The sequence below is a fragment of the Ictidomys tridecemlineatus genome, chromosome 4, assembly GCF_052094955.1.
Source record: "Ictidomys tridecemlineatus isolate mIctTri1 chromosome 4, mIctTri1.hap1, whole genome shotgun sequence".
Classification (NCBI taxonomy): domain Eukaryota; kingdom Metazoa; phylum Chordata; class Mammalia; order Rodentia; family Sciuridae; genus Ictidomys; species Ictidomys tridecemlineatus.
Genome location: NC_135480.1, coordinates 60,106,822 through 60,131,499, shown reverse-complemented (window position 1 = coordinate 60,131,499; position 24,678 = coordinate 60,106,822). Strand labels below are relative to the sequence as shown.

Genomic DNA, 24,678 nt, shown 5'->3' with positions numbered 1-24,678 from the left:
AATTTTAGATCTGGAAGGGCTCATCTATAATGTAGGTAGAGAGTGTTAGATTTGAAGCAGGAAGACCTGGAGTCCTGGTTCTGGGATGGACAAGCTTCTTAATTCTGTTTTGTCAATTTAGAAGGAGCATAAGGAAAGAGCTTCCTGGAAATCTTCAGAAGCTGAATTCCTTGTGTGTATGTGTGTGGGGGGGGTTCTTTAATAGTTCCTGAGCACCTCAAACTGTCTACTAATAAAAGATGAAGTAGTGACATGAACTTTGGAATTAGACCAATATTGCCAGGAAAGATCTTCCATTGGTACCATTTAATTTTGATTTTTTTCTCCAGTGATGTAAAGATAGGGTACCTAATTTTTAAGAGTGGACCTTTGGGGCTGGGGTTGTGGCTCAGTGGCAGAGTGCTTGCCTAGCATGTGTGAGGCCCTGGGTTCGATCCTCAGCACCATATAAAAATAAAATAAAGGTATTGTGTCCAACTACAACTAAAAAAAAAAAAAAAAAAAGAGTGGACTTTTAAAGTAGGAATTTAGAATGAAAGATGGCAGAGAGAGCATTCGTAGCTTTTTCTAAAAACTCATAGAGAAGTAGCTGGGAAGAGAAGGTGACCAAGAGGAAGCAAAAATAAAGGGATTGAATCATAATACTGGAAAACAGCTCCAAGCAATTTTCTGGTAAGAACATTATTTTTGGACTCAGCAACTATTTGGAACACTTTTAGTATATTCTAAATTACAGGAAAATGGAAGACAATGGAGTGAGGTTTTGGAGGAGGGGAGCAGAGAAAAACATTTGAATGCATAGTAATGTAGTTAACAGCTAAGATAGGAAAAGTGATTTTAGCATTGGCTTACCATGTGTTATTCCTAGTGATTTGATAAACTAGAAGTAAGATTGTTTTTGTATTGTGTTCTTACCAATAACTTGCCTCCTTATTCAGAACAAGTCCCCTAATTTCTCTAGTGACAATTTCAGGCTATAAAAAACATGTAATATTCTGGCACTGGCTGAAACTGACTGGTCTGAGTTTAGCTAGATGATGTAGATATCAGCAGCAATCATTTGTGTTCAGAACATTATCTGGCTAATGTCCGTCTCCTCTATGTGATTAATGTTGTCAACATTTTCTGACTAATGTTGGAAGCCAACTTTTTCTCTATTATTTAGATCTAAACAGAAAAGCTTGCTAATCTCTATATTAACCACCTCTGGATTTTTATAATAAAAACAACAATTCAAGGAAAGGTACAGTGGAGCAAGCATATCTGTAATCTCAGCTACTTGGGAGGCCAAGGTGGGAGGATTACAAATTCAAGGCCAGTCTCAGCAATTTAATTATACCTTGTCTCAAAATAAAAATTAAAAAAAAAAATGGGAGTGTTGGGGAAGTAGCTCAGTGGTAGAGTGCTTACCTAGCATGTTCAATCCCCAGACTGCAAACACAAATAAAGCATGCCTGTAATCCCAGTGATTTGGGAGGCTGAGGCAGAAGTATCATAAATTCAAGGCAAGTTTAAGCAATTTAGCAAGACCCTGTTTCAAAATAAAACAGCAACTAAAATTTGTATAATATTTAATATGTCCTAGGCACTATTCTAAGTTTTTTATATGTATTAACTCATTTATTTCTTATAAAAACTTTATGAAGTGTAGATACTGTGGTTATCTTCATTTACTAACTACAAAAATAAGGCAAAGAGAGATTAGTGAAACACTTTTAATTCACATGTTAAGGGTATAGACCCAAAACTACCCTCACTTTAGACATCAGCCATAAGCTTTGGAAATTCACAGGTCTCCTGCAGTTTTTACCAACTGGCCACAAAGTTGGGAGTTCCCAGACCTCCTAGGTTCTATAATTTGCTAGAGCTATTCAAAACTCAAAAAAGCCCTGTTTTTAGCATTATAGTATTATAAAGGCTACAAAATAGGACTAACCAAAAAAAAAAAAAAGACTCATAGGTTGAGATCTGGCACTTCTGTGTCTTCTCCTGGTAGATGGGACAGGACACATTGCCCGCCCAGCACATCTATGTGTTTGCCAATCAGAAAGCTCAGTTGACTTTGGTGATCACCATATTTTTTTTTTTTTTTTTTTTAAGTTGTAGATAGAGGATTGAACCCAGTGCCTCATGCATGCTAGGAAAGCACTCTACTGTTGAGCCACAACCCTGGCCCCTAAAGTGTTTTTTTTTTTTTTAAACATAGTTATAATTGAATTGTTGGCTTTGTGATTGAACCCAGTCTTTAGCCTCCTTTTTCTCTTAAAGGGTGAACTGGTATTAGCCAAAGCCCCAACCCTCTAATCACCTGGTTAGTCTTTCTAGTGACAAATCTCCCATTCCAAGGCATTTCATTAGCATAAATTCAAGGGGCCCACCATGAATAAGAAAGATACCCCTGTCACTGGGGAAATTCTAAGAGTTTAGTAGTTACCTCTCAGGAATGGAGGGTGAAGACTAGTCAATTTCCTTATTATAAAACCTTAAGTAATTAAGTAAGGAAGAACTGAACAGGCTAGACTGAGGAAGGACCTAGAACAAATATAACTTTAGGGATACCAGTAGCAGAGATTAGGGCATTGGCTTTTTCTTATTGGCTCTCTCAGATGATTCTTTTCATTTTTCATCCCTCAATATTTTTGTTCAAGAGTCTAATATGACCCGGGTATGGGTAGAGATGGGTAGGGTTGGAGATGGAGAATTATATTGGCACAGATTGGATTACAGATTTATATAGAGTAGTTGAAAGTGTATGCTACAATTTCCGGTCCCTTATGAGACCATGTGAGGTAGGGGAAGTGGCAGAGTGGCAGTTCTTTAAAGAAAGGAATGCTGAGTAGATTCTGTAAAATATTTGAGAAATAGAATTGTTGTTGGAATATTTGAGCCGGTGGAAATGGTATTTTACAGAAGCACTGATTTAAGGGGATCCTCCTTTAAAGCATGGCTTTTATTTTTTCTAAACAAAGTGAGTTGTTACTGTTTTTCCTACCCTTCCTGAATACTCAATTTTAAATTATGCTATCTGTCAAGCAAAGTATATTTATTTCTTTTTATTTTCTGGTACTTGGGATTAACACAAGGCCCTGCATATAACCCAGGATCTTGTTTGTTTACGTTAGGCAAGTACTACTATTACTACTGAGCTACATCCTCAATCTCAAAGTATATTTCTTAAGTAATAATTTCTTTCCCCATTTTTCTGAATAAAAGACATCATAACTTAATCTTTGATTCTAACTAAGTAATATGATTCCAGCTAAAAGTATAGGATCTGATATCTAATTGACTTTGTCATGAGAAAGTGTTTATTTTCTATTAGGTTTTTGGAAACAATGAGATAAACTCATAGATCACCATTTCTGTCTATGCTACTCTTTGGAAGAGAGGATTTTTCTGCCGAAGGCAGTGAGTCAATACTGGAAAATCAGGAGGCTTTCAAGAGAAAAACCCAGCAGAACTGGCAACTCTGTTGATATAGCACAGAGAGGCCAGGTGGCACCAGACTTCAGTCTAAACCCTTTCAAAAGTCAGGTCAATATGTAGCAGTTAGCATCTCTTTTTGCTTTTGCATAATATTAGTAAGAAATATATTCATTTTTCCATTTTTTTAGCCCTTTAAAGGTTAATTTGTTAAGTAAGTGAATCCTTAAGTCATTTAGATAAAAACATCAGCCATTGTTGATGCTACATTTTGAGGGAGAAAGAGGTAATTATACTGTTGAGCTGCATATCCTTTCCTTTCCTTTCCTTTCCTTCCCTCCCTCCCTCCCTCCCTCCCTCCTTTCCTTCCTTCCTTCCTTCCTTCCTTCCTTCCTTCCTTCCTTCCTTCCTTCCTTCCTTCCTTCCTTCCTTTTAATTTTGAGAAAAGGTCTAGCTAAATTGCTGGGAGTTTTGTGAAGTTGCTGAGGCTGATCTCTAACTTGTGATCCTTCTGCCTCAGCCTCCCAAGTTGCTGGGATTATAGGTATGTGCCTCTGAGCCTGGCCTTCTTTAATATGTCTTATGTATAATCTTAATATAATACCATATTAGCTCAACTTATCTCCTAAATGAGATTTATCAAGTTATAATTGATATATAAAAAGTATAAATATTTAAAGTTTATTATTTTTCAAGTCTAAGTGTATGTATACAATTGTGAAACCATGACATCAATGAAGATAGTTGATTTTTCATCATCCCTAAAAGTTTTCTTACAGTCCTTTGTAGTCTCTTCCTACTCCTATGCAACCACTGATCTCCCTTTTGTCACAGATTGGTTTGCATTTTCTAGAGTTTTATATAAATAAAATTATATAATATATATTCTTAAAAATCTAGCATCTTGCCAGGCATGGTGTTGCATACCTCTAATCCTAGTAGCTAGAGAGGCCGAGGCAGAAGGATTGCAAGTTCCTGACTATCCTCGACTTAGTGGGACTCTGTCTCAAAATAAAACATAAAAAGAGCTGGGGATGTGGCTCAGTGGTTAAGTGCCTATGGGTTCAATCCTTGGTGCCAAAAATAAACAAACAAACAAGTAAATAAGTAAAATCCAACATCTTTCACTCAACATAATTATTTTGAGATACATTCATATTTTATAAGTATGGTAGTTGATTCCTTTTTTATTGCAGATTGTTGATTTATTGTAGAGATATAATACAATTGATTTACCCATTCACATGTTGGTAGACTTTTGAGCTGTTTCCAATTTTTACCGCTTACAAATAAAGCTTGTGTGAACATTCACTTAAGTCTTTGTACAGACATATATATTTTCTTTCTTTCTTTTTTTTTACTTTCTCACTGTTTTATTTTAATTGAGTTGGAAAGAACATGAAGTTTGAACATAGTAATGAATCAGACAATGGTAAACATATAGCTGAAGAGAGACATATATTTTCAGAGCTTGCTGTTAAAATCATAGCATTAAGTATTCAATTCAACTATGAGTGTGTGCCTGTCCATGAGGCAGAGGAAGAGACATAAACAGAATGTCAGCTTATTTATAGTAAACTAATACTGTATAATAAAATCAAATTTGGAGTTTTACAGAGGTAAAGCAAAATAAGCAAATAAACAAAAACCATTTTATTTCCCCTTCATTTCCATTTACTATGCTTTCTTTTTTTAAAATTTTTTTATTAGTTGCTCAAAACATTATAATGATCTTGACATATCATACATTTGATTCAAATGGGGTACGTAATCTTTTTTTTTTATTTTTATTTTTTTATTTATTTATTTTTATTGTTGGTCGTTCAAAACATTACACAGTTCTTAATACATCATCTTTCACAGTTTGATTCAAGTGGGTTATGAACTCCCAACTTTACCCCATATACAAATTGCTGTATCACATCAGTTACCCTTCCATTGATTGACATATTGCCTTTCTAGTGTCTGATGTATTCTGCTGTCTGTCCTATTCTCTACTATCCCCCCTCCCCTCCCCTCCCCTCCCCTCCCCTCCCCTTTTCTCATCCCTGTTTAATGTGAATCTTCTTCTCAAGCTCTTCGTCCTTACCCTGTCCTTGTTTACTCCCCTTATATCAAAGGGGTCATTTGGTATTTGTTTTTTAACGATTGACTAGCTTCACTTAGCATAATCTGCTCGTAATCTTAATCTTATTTTTCCACGTGTACAGATTGCAGGATCACATTGGTTATACAGCCACGTTTATACATAGGGCCATACTAGTGTCTATTGTATTGTGCTGCCCTTCCTATCCCCCTCCCCTCCCCTCTTTCTACCCAATCTACTGTGACACATTTCTCTCTCTCTCTTTTTTGTTCCCCCTCACACCAACTTATATGTAATTTTGCATAACAATGAGGGTCTCCTACCATCTTCCATGCAATTCCCCTTCTCTCTCCCATTCCCACACACCTCTCTCGTCCCTATTTAATGGTAATCTTCCTCTCATGCTCTTCCTCCCTGCTGTGTTTTGAGTCTCTCCCACCCTTATATCAAAGAAGACATTCTGCATTTGTTTTTTAGGGATTGGCTAGCTTCACTCAGCATAATCTACTCTAATGCCATTCATTTCCCTGCAAATGCCATGATTATGTTATTTTTCAGTGCTGAGTAATATTCCATTGTGTATAAATGCTACATTTCTTTTATCCATTCATCTTTTGAAGGGTATCTGGGTTGGTTCCACAGTCTAGCTATTGTGAATTGTGCTGCTATGGACATTGATGTAGCTGTGTCTCTGTTTTATGTTCTTTTTAGGTCTTTTGGGTATAGTCCGAGAAGGGGAATAGCTGGGTCAAATGGTGGTTCCATTCCTAGTTTTCCAAGGAATCTCCATACTGCTTTCCAAATTGCTGAACCATTTTGCAGTTATAGGACACCTATAGCACAAGAGTTAAAAATCAAGAATCAACAAATGGGACATACTCAAACTAAAAAGTTTTTTCTCAGCAAGAGAAACAATAAGAGAGGTAAATAGGGAGCCTACATCCTGGGAACAAATATTTACCCCTCACACTTCAGATAGAGCTCTAATCTCCAGAGTATACAAAGAACTCAAAAAATTAAACAAAAAGAAAACAAATAACCCAATCAACAAATGGGCCAAGGATCTGAACAGACACTTCTCAGAGGAGGACATACAATCAATCAACAAATACACGAAAAAATGCTCACCATCTCTAGCAATCAGAGAAATGCAAATTAAAACCACTCTAAGATACCATCTCACTTCAGTAATAATGGCAGCCATTATGAAGTCAAACAATAACAAGTGCTGGCGAGGATGTGGGGAAAAGGGTACACTTGTATATATTTTCTTTTCACTCAGGTAAATACCTAGGAGTGGAATGACTAGGTCATATAATAGGAATATCTTTAAGAAACTATCAAACTGTTTTCCAAAGTAGTTGCACCATTTTATGTTACCACCTGTAAAGTATGAGATTTTTAGTTCTTCCATATACTTGCCAACACTGACCATGACTGTCTTTTAAATTTTAGCTGTAGTGTAGTAGTATTTCTTTATGGTTTTATTTTATATTTGCCTAATGATTAATGATATTGGGCATGTTTTTATGTGTATAAGTTGCCATTTATTTATTTTCTTTGGTGGAATATCGGTTAACCTTTCGTCTTTTTATTGGTTTATTTTTAAATAGAGTTTTGAGAGTTGTTTATATATTCTAGACATAAGTCCTTTATCAGATATAGTCAGCAGGTTCCACATCCACAGATTCAACCAACTTTGAATTGAAAATATTTGAAAAATATTTCCAGAAAATTCAAAACAAAAATGTTTAATTTGCTGCAAACGGAATACTACATAGAACACGTGCAAATTAAGTGATGTGTTGGCACACCCTGCCATAGCCTCCCACCATTTCACAGATCTTCAGTCTCTCTCCAGCACTCATTGAGTATTGCGTCTTGTTCATCTATTATGTAGTGAGGCCTAGATTGATGTATCTGCATTGAATATGTACACATTTTTTCTTGTCATTATTCCTTAAGCAATGTAACAACTATTTACATAGTATTTACATCATATTTGATATTTTATGTATGTAGTCTAGAGATGATTTAAAGTATATTGGAGGATGTGTGTAGGTAGGTATGCAATCCCTCTCTGATACTGAAGGTAACTACATATATTTTGCAAAGATTTTCTTCTGCTGGGTGTGGTGGTACATGCCTGTAATCCCAGTGGTTTGGGAGGCTGAGACAGGAGGATTCCACCCCCCACCCCAGCCTTAGTTTCCCCTCCTTGTACCATGTCTGGAAATTCTCTCAAAGCTATAAGCTGGGGCATTTGTATGAATTGCTTTGTTTGCTTTCTACTTCTAAAATATCACTGTCCATTATAAGCTGGTGTCCAGTGTCTTGAAGACCAATGTTACACATATGTTGTTTGTTTGTTTGTTTTGGTGGGGGAAAGTTATGTGGGGAATGTGTTGTTTCAAGAGAAAGGATAAATTTCATTCCTGTTATTTCATCTTGGCTTGAAGCAGAAGTTACAGCTTAATCATCTTTTGCTTGGACTATTATACTTTGTACTGTTCTTGACTTAACCTAGCTGTACTGCAGTATTGCCTTTAATTGGTTCCAGAATGATCTTTCTAAAATAATACCCGATTAGATTTCTGCTTCTTTTTGTTGTTGTTCTAGGGATTGAACCCAGGACCTCAAGCATACTAAGTGCATTATCTAGCATTGAATTACAATCCCCAACCCCCAACCATTTTTCTTTTGTTGATAATGAAGCAAACATGCTATGATACCAAATTTCTGGGTGGGAATAATATTCTTAAATGGCATCCTTAAATAGAACCCTGATAAATAGAGATAGTGCTTAAAATGTTACAAGCAAATTCCTGTGTAATCATATATAGATAGTAATCATATTTTTTGGAGAGAATAAATATTGGCTCTTGTATTGATGGGGTAACACTTGATGTGTGTAGAAGGAATGATAAGCTTAGATTACAACTGGTGTCTCATTTGAGATTCAACAAAATAAGGTACTGAAAGCACAATAAATGTTGATAAATTATAGAAAATGTCAATGATTTTTTCATGTAGGTCTACCTATGAGATATTAACTAATACATTGAAGTCAAATGTCCATCCATAAACTCAAAAGTAATTACTTCACTTGGAAAAGAGTATCAATATGTATGTATAAATAAAAATTTTATTTCTTTCTATATTCTGAGAGTTTCTTTATATTTTAATGCTGTAGTCCTCTGCCATTCCTTACCCAATTCTAGTATAGGCCCTAAAAGATATTGTTTCTCTCCAACAATTTGTGTAAACAGTCCTATGTTAAACCAAACCAAACCAAACCAGGTAACCAATCATACAAACAAACAAAAAAATGAAGTATGGTGGTGCACACCTGTAATACCAGTGACTTAGGAGGCTGAGGCAAGAGGATTGCAGGTTTGGGGCTAGCCTCAGTAATTTAGGCCCTAAGCAACTTACAAAGAGCCCGTCTCAAAATAAAAAAAAGTAAAAAAAGGTTGGGGATATAGTTGAGTGGTAAAGCACCCTTGGATTAAATCTCCAGTACCAAAGCAATCAAAAAGATTAAAAAAATATAGAGTACCTTCTGTATACCAGGCTTTGTGCTAGATGAGTTTAGCATACCAGGCTCATGCTTATTTCTTATTATTTTCTACCATTCCTTACTACATCTCCTTTGTATTTGCACTAATTTATCATCTATTCCTAGGATACATTATTCTTTTTCATCTCTTGGTGCTTTAATATATATGTTATTCCCTCTGTTCTTCCTTCTTTATTTGACAATTAAGACTCAATTGAAGTATCCCTTTCTTTGGGAAATCTTTCTTGAAAACCATAGGCTAAATTAGGCGTATTCTACGTTACTATAATTTCTTATGCTTATCTTATTGTAACACTTAGTGCACTAATTGCAATGGTCTTGTTTCCTGACTGTTTCCCTATCATTCTGTTTGAGGCCAGTGTCTTGTATGATTCCATTTCCTAACACATAGCACAGGGCCTAGCCCAGGGTAAGAATCAGGAGACAAGAGTTTGTCAACTTGGCTCTATCATCATGTGGTCTTACAGTTGTTTCAGCCGTTCAATGTTCCAAAGCTTCTTGTAGGTTTTAATTTTTAATTTTTTTGTAGTTGTAGATGGACAACATGCCTTTATTTTATTTGCTGATTTTTGTATGCAGTGCTTCAATGTTCCAAAGCTTCTTGTAGGTTTTAATTTTTAATTTTTTTGTAGTTGTAGATGGACAATATGCCTTTATTTTATTTGCTGATTTTTGTATGCAATGCTAAGGATGGAACCCAGTGCCTCACACATGCTAGGCAAGCACTCTGTCACTGAGCCACAGTCACAACCCTCCTAGTAGAATTTTTACTGCTCTGTAGCCATGTTGCCAATCCCTCTTTAATCTTTCTCCTAGTCTAGTTGCTACTTGGTCTTTAATAGCGTGGACTAGTGGGCCTTGAGAGACCTGGTTATTGCCAAGTAGCCTAGTGGGTCTATCATGTGAGGTCTTGGCCTAAGGCCCAGATTATTTTTGCAATGAGAGTTCAGGGCTTAATACTGATGATTCTACAACCTGTATACTCAGAAAAGTGAGAAATTATATCCCATCTATATATGATATATCAAAGTACATAAATGCATTCTACTGTCATGCATAACTAATTAAAACAAATAAAAAACAAAAAATTAAAAAATCATGAATATAAAGATACATTATGTTAAATAATGAATGTAGTATATTGTATATATCTCCAAAGTTCATATTCTTAATTGCTATGCCATATTAGAGTAGATGACCAGGGGCTGAGGTTGTGGCTCAGTGGTAGAGCACTTGCTTAGCATGCTTGAGGCACTGGGTTTGATCCTCAGCACACGTAAATGTAAAGATATTGTGTCCACCTTAAACTAAAGGATGAATATTAAAAAAAATACAATAGGTGACCAAATTGCTGACCAAAGGATTACCAAAGAACCAACTAATTAACTGATAATTATATGAAGGAGACCCCCCAAAAAAGTACTGGCAACCTTCTTGTCAGACTTGGGTCTCTTGGAATGTGGTTTTGAAATCACAGAAGTAACTGAGGGCTTCATCAGGAGGCATCACAAGTCTATTACTGGAAAGAGATTATGATTCAGGAACCCATTTCTCATTGCTTATTCTTTTCCTGGAATTGAAAGGATTTGCTAAGGTCTAGTGTCTGCCTTGGTACATACCTGCAGGTATCACTGTAGCACAGGTGCTAGAGAGTAATAATTTTTTTTTCTACCGCTGTGTCATTACCCAAGGTATCCACATAGCTTATGACTTCATTTCATTTTCTGCTTAAATTCATTTTATACCTAAATTCATTCCATTTTCTAATTTTACCTCTTCCTGCTTAATTTTTCTTCATTGTACTTCCACCACCTGACATATTATTTATTCATAATGTTTTACCTTGTTTTTCTCCCCCAGAACATAAGCACCATGAGATCTGTGACTCTGTTTTGGACAGTGTGTTCTAGAGTGGTACCAAGCAAGTAGTAGGTGCTTAATAAATGTTTTTTTTCTCCCAATGGACAAATTATTTTGCAGTTTGAGACCACCTGCTTTCAAGGACCCTTATCATTTGGCCTCAGCAATACCCAATTCTCCTCATTCCTATACTTGTCCCAAACTGGAGTCAGTGTTCTCTGCATATGATCCATACTTTATAGTTCTGTGTCTTTGCTCATGTTTCTTCCTCTGGTAGACCTGCATCTCTTGTTTACAAAGATTCTGACCAATCCTTAACATCCACCCCTTTTCAAATGAATGCAATATGAAAAAATAATTAACTACTGAATTTACATTAAATCCTAGGCATCTTCAAACTCATTTTCATGAACTCATTATTCAACAACTCTGGGAGATAGGTATTGCTAGATTGTAAGCTACATGGGGATAGTAGTCTCTCCTTGATCATTGCTTTTTTCCCCATGCCTATTATGGAATTAACACAAAATAAATATTTGTTGAATGACAGAATGACCATTTTATATAAAGGGAAATTAAAGTTCATAATGGTTAAGTGATTTGCCTAAGTTGGTCTATGGCAGGATAGAAATCAAGATCTTCAGCCTCACTTTGGTTTGTGTAGAGTTGGAAGGGTGGTAGAATGAGACTGACGTTATTACCCTATATACATGTATGATTACACTACTGGAGTGACCATGTATAGCCAGAGGAATGAGAAGCTGTGCTCTGTTTGTGAACAATGTGTCAAATTCATTCTTTGTAAAAATTAAAAAAAAAAGATCTTCCAGCCTTGAATTCAGTGCTCTTCCTAATATATTCTATAATAAAAATTTAGTGTTCTGAAGTGCCTAGGGATTTGGCAATCTTTAATAACTTTATTTTTTGTTACCTCAGAATACAACAAGGTTTTTATTCATTTTAACATAAAAATCTTTCTCAAATGAAAAGACTCCTTTCTACCTATGAAACATATCATGGAGGCCAGAATATAGCTTTACTATTGGAGAAGTTAATTGATCAATTTTTGGGGCTCTCTGCTGATGTGCATAAGATAAATGCTTTTTAATCTTTTTATACTCCTTCCTTTACCTCCATAATAAGTCTGTGGGGGAGTGAGTGGTACTGCTAGTGAGTAAACAGAAATACTAACAGAATGTACAATATAGGTTATCCAGAACCCACATATTGCCATCATAAGTTAATTTGAAGAATATTCTAGAGCTTGTGTTTATTTTATTTTCATCTCATTCTTTAATTTTATGTATATTTTACAATGTTTCTGTTAGTACATGAATCTAATTATAAGCATATATACATATATGACAGCTTGTGTTCAGAGTTCTTTTTATAGATAGATTATATCATTAATAAGATTGGATACCACATGGTTAGTCACCTTGTGCATTTCTCTTTTTGTTGCCACTAGGGATTGGACCCTGGGCAATTGTACCACAGAACTATATTCCCAACCATTTTTATTTCTTATTTTGAGACAGTGTCTCACTAAATTGCCCAGGTTGGCCTTGAACTTGCAATCCTCCTGCATAAGCCTCCTGAGTAGCTGGGATTACAGGTGTGTGCGCCACTGAGTCTGAGTCTGGCATCATGCATTTCTCTTTCTCTCTCTCTCTCTCTCTCTCTCTCTCTCTCTCTCTCTCTCTCTCGTTCTGTTTTAGTACTGGGGATTAATTTAGGGCCTCATGCATGCTAGGCAAGGGTTGAATCTACTACTGAGCTACTTCCCTATCCTACACCTCTTTTTTTTTTTTTTTTTTTTTGGTACTGGGGACTGAACTCAGGGGCACTCAACTACTGAGCCACAACCCCATTCCTTTTTGTATTTTATTTAGAGATAGGGTCTAATTGAGTTGCTTAGCACCTCACCATTGCTGAGGCTGGCTTTGAACTGGTGATCCTCCTGTCTCAGCCTCCTGAACTTCTGGGATTACAGGTGTGAGTCTCTATGCCCAACCTTGTACCTCTCTTTTGAAGGACTGTTCATCATGGAAATTTCAGAGATTGGCTTTCTTTGGGTCTGTGTAGCATTGTTCCTCATCTTGCCTGAAATGTAGTCTGGGGCCACATGGCAGGCTCCAGGAGACTTATAATTTTACGATACTGTTTCTTGCTTGAATGTCCTCCTAGGATTTGGACATGTGAGTCATCTAGAGTCTACCTGTACTTTCCTGTAAACCCTCCTTGCCAAACTCTATAGCCTCTTATTGATAATGAGCTTTCTGCACTTGCTGTTGCCTTTTTCCTCATTTTTGCCCATGGATTTTTTTCCCTGTTTTTCTTTTTGAATGAGGAGGCAGAACAAGACTTTTACCTTTTAGGTACTTGAATCTGAGACAAGAGGTCCTAATGTCTCAATTGGACTATTAAGCAAGATCATGTTGGGACTCATAGTTGGTATCTGAGATACAGATGTTATACAGGATACAGCTCATCATGGCTCAGACTGTAGTGCACTTGGGTGGATGACACCATGCTGCCAAACCCTATTTAGTTAGGGTTTTTTGCTGCCTAGGTAACATAATGATGTATAGAACTAAGAATAAATAAATAAAAACTGCCTTGAGGTTTGATCTGACACGCTGAAGTCATTATCATTTTCTCCAATAGCTTAGCTATATAAGGACTGGTTAGTTAGAGTTCATCCTCACTGAAGTATAGTGACCCCCTTAGAGACCTTTTCTCTCAATGCAATGTTTAGAGCATTGGTTCTCAGCTGGGGGTATTTTGCCTCCCCATAGGACATTCAGCAATATTTGGAGCAATATTTGTCTCAGTGGTAGTATGTTACTCGCATTTAGGGGGTGTATGCCAGGAATATGTTAAATATCCTGAAATAATGCATAGACTGCTCCCACAACAAAGATTAATTCATTGGTGTAGAGGATGAGAAGCTCTGGTCTAAAATGACTCCTGTTGTGTAGGGTGCTGATAGAGTAGTTTCTACATGTTGAGAGTCTATGTCTAGGCTTGTATTAAGGCATCCTCCCAGGAGACAAAAGGCCCTTGAAGCACCGCTAGCCTTAGGCCTTTCTAGCAACAAAAAAATGTCCTTTTTTTTCTACTCTACATGCCAAACAGAGAGGCCTCTTTGTGCTGGATGCAGCCGAACTCCATTGGCAGCATTGGTGGGAGTGTGCTGTTCTCTGTACTTTACAAGCTAGCACTTGTCTGCCTTTTATATGTGTGTCACTCTTGTCTGCCTATATTACCTGACACTCCAAACCATAGTAAATGGTCATATTCGTAATGTGTGAAGATACAATTTTATTTTTAGGAATAACAGTGCGTCCTTCTTTCCTCAAAATAATCCCAACTCTATCATCCTTCTTTTCCCATATCCTGGGATTTGACCATATCTCTTAGAAATAGTTTCTCTTTTCCTTCCAATGTAAATCTAGTGTGGGAACTAGGAATTTAGCCAAGTAGTGACTGAACACCCTTTGCCTAAGCCTCCAGTCTATTGTCTTCTAGGATACAGTCATTGAGCATACCATACCTGCCTTATTTCCTTCCCCTACCACCTTTCTTGTCTCACCTCCTGTGCCTCTGCATGTAATCTAATCTATCTTCAAAGTCAGTCAGCATCAGAACTTTCTTCCTGAGCTCCAGCATCTTCCTGAGGACATTTTGCTTTTAACTTTGTTTCATGCATGATGTCTTCCTGGCTGGCTGTTTTGTATCATGTACCGAACTTCTCTGTGACAAAAATAGGAGAATGAAGTGACTGGTCCAAATTTTCCAACTTTTGTAGATTATGTGAGCTTACCTAAGATATGAGGCATGCCTGTATGAGGAATGTCTATTTTTTTTGACAAACATTTCAGAAGTTACCCATCTACATGAACTGAATATTTTTAGAGATGTTGTTTGGAGGCCCACAGTTAGAACATTTCTGGAACTCCTCATTTAGGTTAGTTATTTTTTGAGTAAATTCTTATTGATGCCCCTGTATATTAAGCTTTTATATTAGAAATAATGAATAAGCAAAAATGAATAGAACGTAGTTCATAAGCCTTCAATGTTTCCGGACCATTAAAGGGAAATTAGACAACATCTGACAAAAGATAGTTTTGGGTAAAGATGTAGATCCTAAAAGAGGAGAATGATGAAAATCACCATATTATTCTGTCTCTAAAAATTTTTTTGGCTTTTTAGTGCTCACAGCAGTGGTTTTCAAATTTGAGAAATGTACATATTTCTTCTGGGGAAAATAATTTATATCTGCAGTGCTGACTTAAATTATTTTTGTTTGGTTATTTAAATATATACAAACATAATGAAGTTTAAGTTGCTGTATTAAATTTGTAACAAATATAAATAAAACAGATTTATACTTTTAAGTAAAAATAAGCTCTAAATTTAATGAAATGGTACCTTTTTGCAGCAACTGTACATGCCAAACTTTCAGTTGCTCCCAGACTCTTTAGTTCATCATTGTCTGTATTATTAGGTGCCACCTGATGACTCATTCCTCCCACTATTTTTCACCATTTCAGCTACTGCAAACTTTGATATGTATAAAATATCATGATCTCATTTGACTTCATTTGGTATGAATGTATTCCCTGTGTATTAACTCCACTTCAGTTCCTTTACATAGTAATTGACTTTTGACAAAGTAGAGAGTTAAATTTGTTTTCTTTATGTCTAAATACCACACAAATATCAAAATTATTTTAAAAGAATAATTTTTATAATTATCCATTAAAAATTGCAACATTATATTAAGGGACAATTAGCTGTTATCTCCAGGTATAATGAAGATGTGGTTTGCCATGTTGCAAATGATCAATATTTATTTCAATTAGAATTGGCTTCTATTATGACAAAAAAATCCTCTCAATCTGATATAAGCAAAAGGGGAAAATTTACTTATTGTCCCCAAATTGAAATATTATAAATAGGACTGTTCTGACTTAGGGTTTGGATGATGTCATTTGGATTCACCTCTTGGTTCAGCTTTGCCTCTCAATGAAGGCTTTTAGCAGCATCAGGGAGGAGAGATAGATGGATAGATATAGATAGATTGTAATAGCTTAGAACACCATTTGTGGAGCCAGTCTACCTGAGACTAAATCTTGGCTTTACCAATTCTTAGTTGTATAACCTCGGGAAAGTTATATAATCTTTCTGTGTCTCAGTTTTATCATCTTTAAAATGAGGATAAAATGAGAATGGTGATGGTAAAGATTAATGAGTTAATATATCTGAGGTGCTTAGAATAGTACCACGATAAGTGATGCTGTATATTAATATTATTATTATCAATATTATAGTTTGGGATCATTTCATACGAGATGTCAGGGGTAGAAAAGCAAGTCTATTCCCTATGGGCCAAATAAAAATCCTGGTTTTTAGTTTCTTCAACTTCAAGTTGGGTTAAGTGCTCATTTCTGAATTGAGCGCTCTGGACAAGAGGATGGACTATATTACATTAATTGACTTAATGTGGCTTATATTCTTTTTAAAAATATTTTTTTAAGAGAGAGAATTTTAATATTTATTTTTTAGTTTTCGGCGGACACAACATCTTTGTTTGTATGTGGTGCTGAGGATTGAACCCGGGCTGCACGCATGCCAGGCGAGTGCTCTACCGCTTGAGTCATATCCCCAGCCCTTTAAAATATTTTTTAGTTGTAGGTGGACACAATGCCTTTATTTTGTTTATTTATTTTTTATGTGGTGCTGAGAATCGAACCCAGAGCCTCGCACGTGCTAGATGGGCACTGTACTGCTGAGCCACAACCCCAGCCCCACGTGGTTTATATTCTTTACGCCTACCAGTTGATTTAGCTTTGTCTGAATCATATTACCTGAGAGCAAGTGGTGATTTTTCCTAATTCAAATTCAGAGTACTATTGCCACCAACAGGAGAAGTGGATGCTTGGTTGTAAAAATGACCCATATTTATTACGACCTATCAAATAGATCAATCATATTAGGTGATCATTTGATGTTATGACAATCTCTCTGGATACAGTTCTTGGCAATTTATATTGAGTAGTGGAACATTTATCTTGAAAATTTGAATTATAGTTAAGAAAATATATTTTATATAAAAATATCAGTTTTTGCCTCTAGGTTCTTTTGTGTTACAAACCTAAATTTGAGGCATATTGGTAATTGATTTAAAGCACATATGTCATAAAATTCCAGGCAAATATCTTCTAGCTATTTTGCTTTAACACAATTATGAACACAAATGCTATGTGGTTAATGAAGTTGAGAGCCTGTACTCTTACATATGTAGATAATCCAAACTATATTTTTGTTTTTTAATTTAAGATTATCTTCAAAATAAAAATATAAAATTGAAACATTCGAATAGTAAATTATCTTGACCTGTGCTATTCAACAGAACTTTTTTTTTAAATAATGGAAATTATATGTATTCTGTGTTGTTCAACATGGTAGCCACTAGTCACTTCTAGCTATTAGGCATTTGAAGGGTGGCTAGTGCTATTGAGGAACTGAATTTTTAATTTTATCCAAGTTTAGTAAGTTTATATTCAAGTCAGCACTTGTGGCTACTGGTTATTACTTGACAGCACAGCCCTGAATAGCATCATTGAATAAGAGAATAGATACAAAGTGCCTAACATGTTTTATAAAAAATGCACAAAAGATAGGAGTAGAGAGGTTTATACTTTTCTTCCTATGTAGGGTTGGATCTCTCTTAGCAGGCCAGAGCAACCTGAAACAGGCTTAGCTTTCTTAGCATGGCAGTCAAGACACTTCATGACATGTTTTCAATTTCCTTCTGCTACTACATTCCATAATTTAGATACATTAAATTTCACATTTTTCTTTGCACCTGCCTTCATTCTGTATCAGGTGCATTCTTTCCTGATATTCATAAAATGTTTCAGATGAGCTCTTACTATTTTATTTTTTGGCACCAGGTATTGAACCCAAGGGCACTTAATCACTGAGCAACACCCCCACTCCTTTTATATTTTATTTTGAGACATGTTCTTTCTAAGTTGCTTAGGGCTTTGTTAGGTTGCTGAGGCTGGCTTTCAATTTGTGAGCCTCCTGCATCAGCTTCCTTAGTCCTTGGGATTACAGGCATGTGCCAGTGCACCAGGCTTCTTACTAATTTATTATCTTTTAAGTTGCAATTTATCATTTTCCCTGAGCCTAAACCCTGGTCAGATATTTCCTTTCTCCTCTGTGCTTGTTGTCTATTTCTTATCAGAATCTATGCTTCACTGATGCTGTTTAGTTTTTGATCTCTTCCACTGGAATGGGAATTAACTTTTTGTAGGCTTGGCTCCAAGTAATCCCTTTATGAACACTTAGTTGGATAATTGAATGATGGATGAATGGATGGGTGGTTCTAAACCTTGTCACATTTATAATTTAAGAAACATTTTAAAATAAACTTTATTGAGATATAACTTACATTTAAGAAGATATATCTATTTTAAATAGTTTGATGAATTTGATGGGAGTTATCATTTGTGAAATCATCATCACTTCAAGATACAGAATATTTCTCTCTCTTTTTTTAAGTTGTCAGTGGAATTTATTTATATGTGGTGCTGAGAATGAACCCAGTGCCTTACACATGCTAGGCAAGTCTCTACCACTGAGCCACACCTCAGCCTAAGATACAGAATATTTCTGTCATCTCAGAACATTGCATTAAGTTCTTTCTCAGTTAGGTCCTGGCTACAGCCAACCATTGATCTCCTTTCTATCACTATTCATATGTCTTTTCAGGGTTTCATATAAAGAAAACTCATACAGTGTGTACTCCTTTCATACTTAGAATGTTATGGGCAAGAGAGATGTTAAACTCAGAAACATGTTAAATGTTATGGTCACATATGATCATAACAATAAGTACAAGCAATGTTTGACATTTTAGAATCATAATTTACTTTTCTCTTTCCACAGTATACAATTGGACCGTGGATGAGGTGGTACAGTGGCTGATTACATATGTGGAACTGCCTCAGTATGAGGAGACCTTCCGGAAGCTGCAGCTCAGTGGCCATGCTATGCCAAGGTCAGGAGGGGAGTACTGGTTTTTTCTTACCTGAGAGCATAAGGAGTGAGCTGGAAGTGAGTCTGCCTTCAGGTTGTTCTGGCCAGTTAAGTGAGATTTTAACCTTTTGGGGGCAGAGTCTATAGACAACTCGTCTTACGTCTGTTGTGCACTTGTTATAAAGCACAATAGACACTTTGCATATATTCACATTAGTCTTGGAATAGTACTAATAGCTGCCAGTTATTGAGTGCTTAGTACATGCCAGGCATTCTTCTCAACACATTATATACAGTATCTCATTGGATTTTTTCATTTTCTTAACATATTATATACAGTATCTCATTTGATTGTTACATAAATCTTGTAAAAATGGATATTATAGTATATAGCTGATGATACTGATTAAGTAACTTTTCCAAGGTCACAAACATGACTAGTTAGGGGCAAAACTATGATTTGTCTGTGGTGTTTCTTTTTACTTTTCTTGTTCTCCCAGACGCTACCCTTTGATCACCCAGGAGCCTCAGGACTCTTTTAGCTTCTCCTGGGTTATTCACATACTATTTATTTGCTTTGACAAAAATGGTACAGAGATTGGGGCCAACTGCCATTGGTTCTCTCATCATTGGAATGACTTCTCCAATAGCTGTTGTGTTATAACTTTTTGCCTTTTTTTGATAGGCAAAACATGCTAGGGCTTGAAGTGGGAGTGGGAAGGGATGGAGCACTACTTGGACTTCTTATTATGTCAAACTAGTCATTTAGTCATTAATCCATTTATGTCATTTAGTCATTAATCCATTTACTTATTCATTCAACAAATATTTACTGGGTACCAGCTTTGTGCCAAGCACTTGTACTGGGTGCTGGGGATAAAGATGACAACAACCTGCCGTTGCAGGGCTTACCCTCTGGTAAGTGCTCGTTATGTATAATCTGTCATTTTATTATGTAAGTACATCTGATTATGAGCTTCAGCACAAGGGGAAGGGGAAGGTAAAGCTGTTGTAATGCACACACATTGCGTTCTTCAGCCACAGAATTACCAGACACTGCTGATCAGGTCTAGCTGAGCTAGCTTACCTCCTCTGCTTCCTGCAGCCTCCTCCTCACAGCTTTTTCTTACTCTCCAGAGCAATGTTTGTACTTTTCTTTATAATAAAGCACTCTACTAGTGTGTATCTCTGCACCTACCTATTACTCTAGTTCTCACAATTCTGGAAGGAAGGAATTACTATTCCATCTTTTGGGTGAGCAAATGGAATTTTAATATTTTATAATTTGTCAGGCTGGTAAGGGACAGAGCTAGGATTTGAGCCCAAGCCTGCCTTATTCTAAGTACCCTGTTTTTTTCACTTTATCTTCCTCCTGTGCTGTGTGGTTGAAGATAGGCTTATTTGTAATATTCAATTTAGTTCTATTAACAAAAGTTCATTAAGCACTTACCACATGCCATGCTTTCTGCTAGGCCTTGAGGACTAAAGTGTAATAGACCTGACCCCTATCTTGGGGAACTCCATGTCCATTGGAAAAGGAAGACAAATGAATAGATGATTGACCATAAAGTTCTAGGATGTAGATTTCTTTTTTGCCACTCATGGAAACAGCACTATAGCCATGTGGATTCTTGGCTTATTTCATTAGAAGTAATGGCTATAGTTTGAATTTAAAAACTTCAAAGCATAGAATAAAAAGTCAGTTCTCAGATTATGAATCTATTTAGTCCTCTTGGGACTAGGATTAAAGCCAAGACCAGGTCCAGCCAGGATGGGCACAGGAGTAGAAGATGGCAAACTGTGGTGCCTTTAGTGAATGAGGTGGAGCAGTAGTTCTAGGGCCATCACCAGCTAATAAGGTATAAAGGGAAGAATCTAGCAGATCTGAGTTCACTCCCTGACTTTGCCAGTTACTTATATGTGATTTTGGGCAAGTTACTCAACTCTTTAGTTTTCTTATCCACAAAATGGAGCTAATAATAGAACTGATTCCCTCCCTCCCTCCCTCCCTCTCTCCCTTCCTTCCTTCTTTCCTTCCTTCCTTCCTTCCTTCCTTCCTTCCTTCCTTCCTTCCTTCCTTCCTTCCTTCCTTCCTTCCTTCCTTCCTCCCTCCTTTCCTTCCTTCCTCCCTTCCTTCCCTCCTTTTTGGTATCACAGGTTGAACCCAGGGGCATATCCCCAGCCCTTTTTTTTTGTATTTTATTTAGAGACAGGGTTTCACTAGGTTGTTTAGGGCCTTGACAAGTTGCTGAGGCTGGCTTTGAGCTCTTTATTCTCCTGCCTTCCAAGTTGCTGGTATTACAGATGTGCATCTCTGCACCCAGCTAGAACTGATTTCTTAAGGTTGTTGAAGGACTGATTGAGGAATTGTATATAAAATGCCAGAATAATACAAGATACATAGTAATTGTTTGGTAAATGCTAGCTCCTTTTTCTTTTCTATTGTTTAGAAGTAGAGAACATGCCAGTTCTTAGGTATCCTTGGGAAATAGACTGTAGAAAATATGGTAATATTTATTTTGCTTAGTCAGATACTAAGTCCGTTACACCTGACAGAAATGATTCAAAGAGGAGCCTTAAGAACTTCCAGGCTTGTAAGAAGCATCTGATTTTACATAAGTTTTACAAAGAAGGAAACTGAGGTCCTAGAGGAGAGACCTAGCAGACAAGTGAATCACTGGTAGAGCTGGGACTAAAAGCCAGATCTCCTGATGCCCTGATCACAGTGCCTCACTGCCTTTCTTGTATGTGGGCTTGATTACTTTCCAAGATCAGAGAGGAAGTAGCTTGCTCCTGAATGCTAAGACAGGAGTATAAACCACTTACTGTGAAGTCAGAAGTTTTTCTTCTGTCTGGGGAAATAAAGCTGTGTATCAGATAAAGGCACCACTTACAGAGAGTATCTTTGAGTCAGAGAACTGACCTATACTTTTTGCCTTAACAGGCTAGCTGTAACCAATACCACCAAGACAGTAGTATAGTATTAAATGTTTTTCTTATGACCTAGATGACTTAGACTCTTTCCTCCTATACCTACTGTGTTCCAACCGAGAAAAATGAAGTCCAGTTTTTAAAAAATTTTTAAATATATATTTTTTAGTTGTAGATGTACATAATACCTCTATTTTATTTATTTTATTTTTATGTGGTGCTGAGCATCGAATCCAGTGCCTCACATGTGGTAGGCAAGTACTCTACCACTGAGCCACAACCCCAGTCCTAGTCCATTTTCCCCCCTAGGCTATTTTCTTTTTTATAGACTCTTTCTTATTAAAGTTATCATTGACAGTGTGGTCGAAGGTCATAAAAATTACAGAAATCTGATCCGAAGTAAATTGTATTGCAGTGACTCAAATACATGCCAATAAGACTAACTCAAATTATGTCATCATCAGGTTTACATATGATGACAATTGGTTAGGATTAGTATAATTCAGAAGTCCCTCTAATCCACTGGGTCATGCAGTGTGGCATTTTGACCTGGGCTGGACAGGAGAATGCATTTACAAGAGGTAGGAAGTGGGGCAGATTATATAGAGGTTAATTTCTGGAAGGAGAAACAACAAAAAATTTATAAAGTTTATAAATTTATAAAATTTTACACCTGTGAAAATTTTAATGGGTAACCCTTAGAGGGTGGGTTACTTATGGATGGTGGATATGGGGAGAGGGTGAACAAATTCCTAGTGAATGTTTTTTATCCCTCCTTGCTGAGACCCTGCTGTGTCCTAGAATGCAGAGGGAGCAATCACCAAGAGCTTAAAGTGTTCCTGGAGGAGGTGGGTAATCTTTCTGGACCCTTCCTGCCTTTGTTGTCAGGGAACTGACCCATTAATTTTTGCCTCAACAGGCTAGCTGTAACCAATACCACCATGACAGGAACTGTGCTGAAGATGACAGATCGGAGCCATCGGCAGAAGCTGCAGCTGAAGGCCTTGGACACAGTGCTCTTTGGGCCTCCTCTCTGTGAGTCTTGTGTAGAGAAGGGCTGCTGCTGTGCAAACCCAAATCTGACAGAGTAGCTAGGCTGAGGTCCTGGGTCTCCTGGGCACACTTCTAATGCAGTATCTGCACTATTTTCATTGATATTGAGATATGAAACAGTTTTGTATTTTAGTCTAGCCAGATATCAAACTCCATTTATTACATATTTTAGATTTCTGCTTTGTTCCAGTGCTGTGCTGGACTCTGTAGGATGACCTGGTTGAATCATTTTCTGCCCTGAAGGGATAAAATGAGACTTCTAGGACATGATGTAGTTCAGTGGTTGAGCATGTGCCTAGCATGTATGAAGCCCTTGCACCTGAAAGAAAGAAAAGAAAGAGTATTCTGGTATTCTAGTATTCAGAAAGATCATGCTTCTGAGGCCCAGAGGAGGGTATAGAAGGTATCCCATGGAAGAGGTAGTGTGTAAACTTTATTCCATGGATGTGACAGAAGAGGACATCTAGATGGAGAAAATAACTTGAGCAAGAGTTATTTACAAAAGATAAAATATAAAAGGTATGATCAGGGATAGCAACACATAATGGGCTAAATGTCATTTAGCTGTTATATTGAGATATGTACATGTGCAGAGTGAAGAAGCTGATTACTGATCATTTTTGCGTCCTTGAATGACCAAGGAACACTAAATGAGCTTTCACTGAAGCAGTAGAGACATGCTTTAGATCCAAGAAAGAGTTGTCTCTTTAGCCAGGGGCTGAGAACATTATGTAGTTCAGTCCCTGGAGATCTGCATGGTGGGAATGGCCAACCCTGCCATCATTTTTCTTATTTTATGAACCAAATGAGAATAGAAGTAGTGAGATTTTTTAGGAAATTAGTATTGGCCACGTAGATTCATAGAGCCCACCCGCTGCCCTTTGAAAGCTGCCCTCATTAGTTGAGGATACAGCAGCAGAATGCTGTAGAACCAGAACCCAATCTAAAGAAGGATCTGGCGGAAAGGGTCAGAGACAATACAACATTTCCTTTTCCATGTATGTGGCTTGGCAGTTGCCTAAGCTGATCTGTCAATACAGGTGCATCTGTACTTTTTGAAAATATAAGACAGAGCTATCTGGGAGAAAACTGTTTCCACTCTCTTTTCTGCCTAATTATTTTTTTTAAGTGGGGGTTCTAGGACACATTTTACTTACTACTTATAGATAATAAATGATAAGTGAATGGTTATATTCTTTATGTGAGGCATACCCTCTGTAATAAGCAATAGCTTTTCATTCATTCAGCAACCTTTGATGAGTACTCATTGTTTATCATTATAAATGACAGGGTTCCTTGTTATACAGGTTCCAGCAGCAATTCCATCTAAATGGAGATAGGCTTTTCAATGGATAGAGTAAATGGTCGACAAATGTAGTAAATGTTAAAGCTATTATGTCAGTCTTTCTAGAATTCAGCCAAGAGTACAAAATAGGGAAGAGCTTCCTTTTGGAGTTCAGGAAGCTTTATGAGGTATGTAATTCTTTTTTTTTAATATTTATTTTTTAGTTGTAGTTGGACATAAACCAGGGATCAAACCCAGGGCCCCATGCATGCTAGGTGAGCGCTCTACTGCTGAGCCACAATCCTAGCCCCTAGGGAATGTAATTCTTGAGCTGAGTCTTGAAAGGTGGGAAGTGGCCTTATTAAACTCTAATCATTAACAGTGTACACTCCTCTTTGTATGTACACT

At 36.8% G+C, this 24,678-nt stretch overlaps 1 protein-coding gene across 6 annotated transcripts in view; it reads left to right on the top strand.

The window, feature by feature from the left end:
• Window positions 1-24,678, top strand: part of Stim1 (stromal interaction molecule 1) — a 214,119-nt gene that overhangs the window by 150,450 nt on the left and 38,991 nt on the right. For all 6 annotated transcript variants that reach the window (XM_013357672.4, XM_005323132.4, XM_040284868.2 and 3 more), the window contains exons 4-5: window positions 18,912-19,023; window positions 22,852-22,967. In XM_013357672.4, the coding sequence (XP_013213126.1) occupies window positions 18,912-19,023; window positions 22,852-22,967 (228 nt within the window). The remainder of the gene's footprint in view (window positions 1-18,911; window positions 19,024-22,851; window positions 22,968-24,678) is intronic.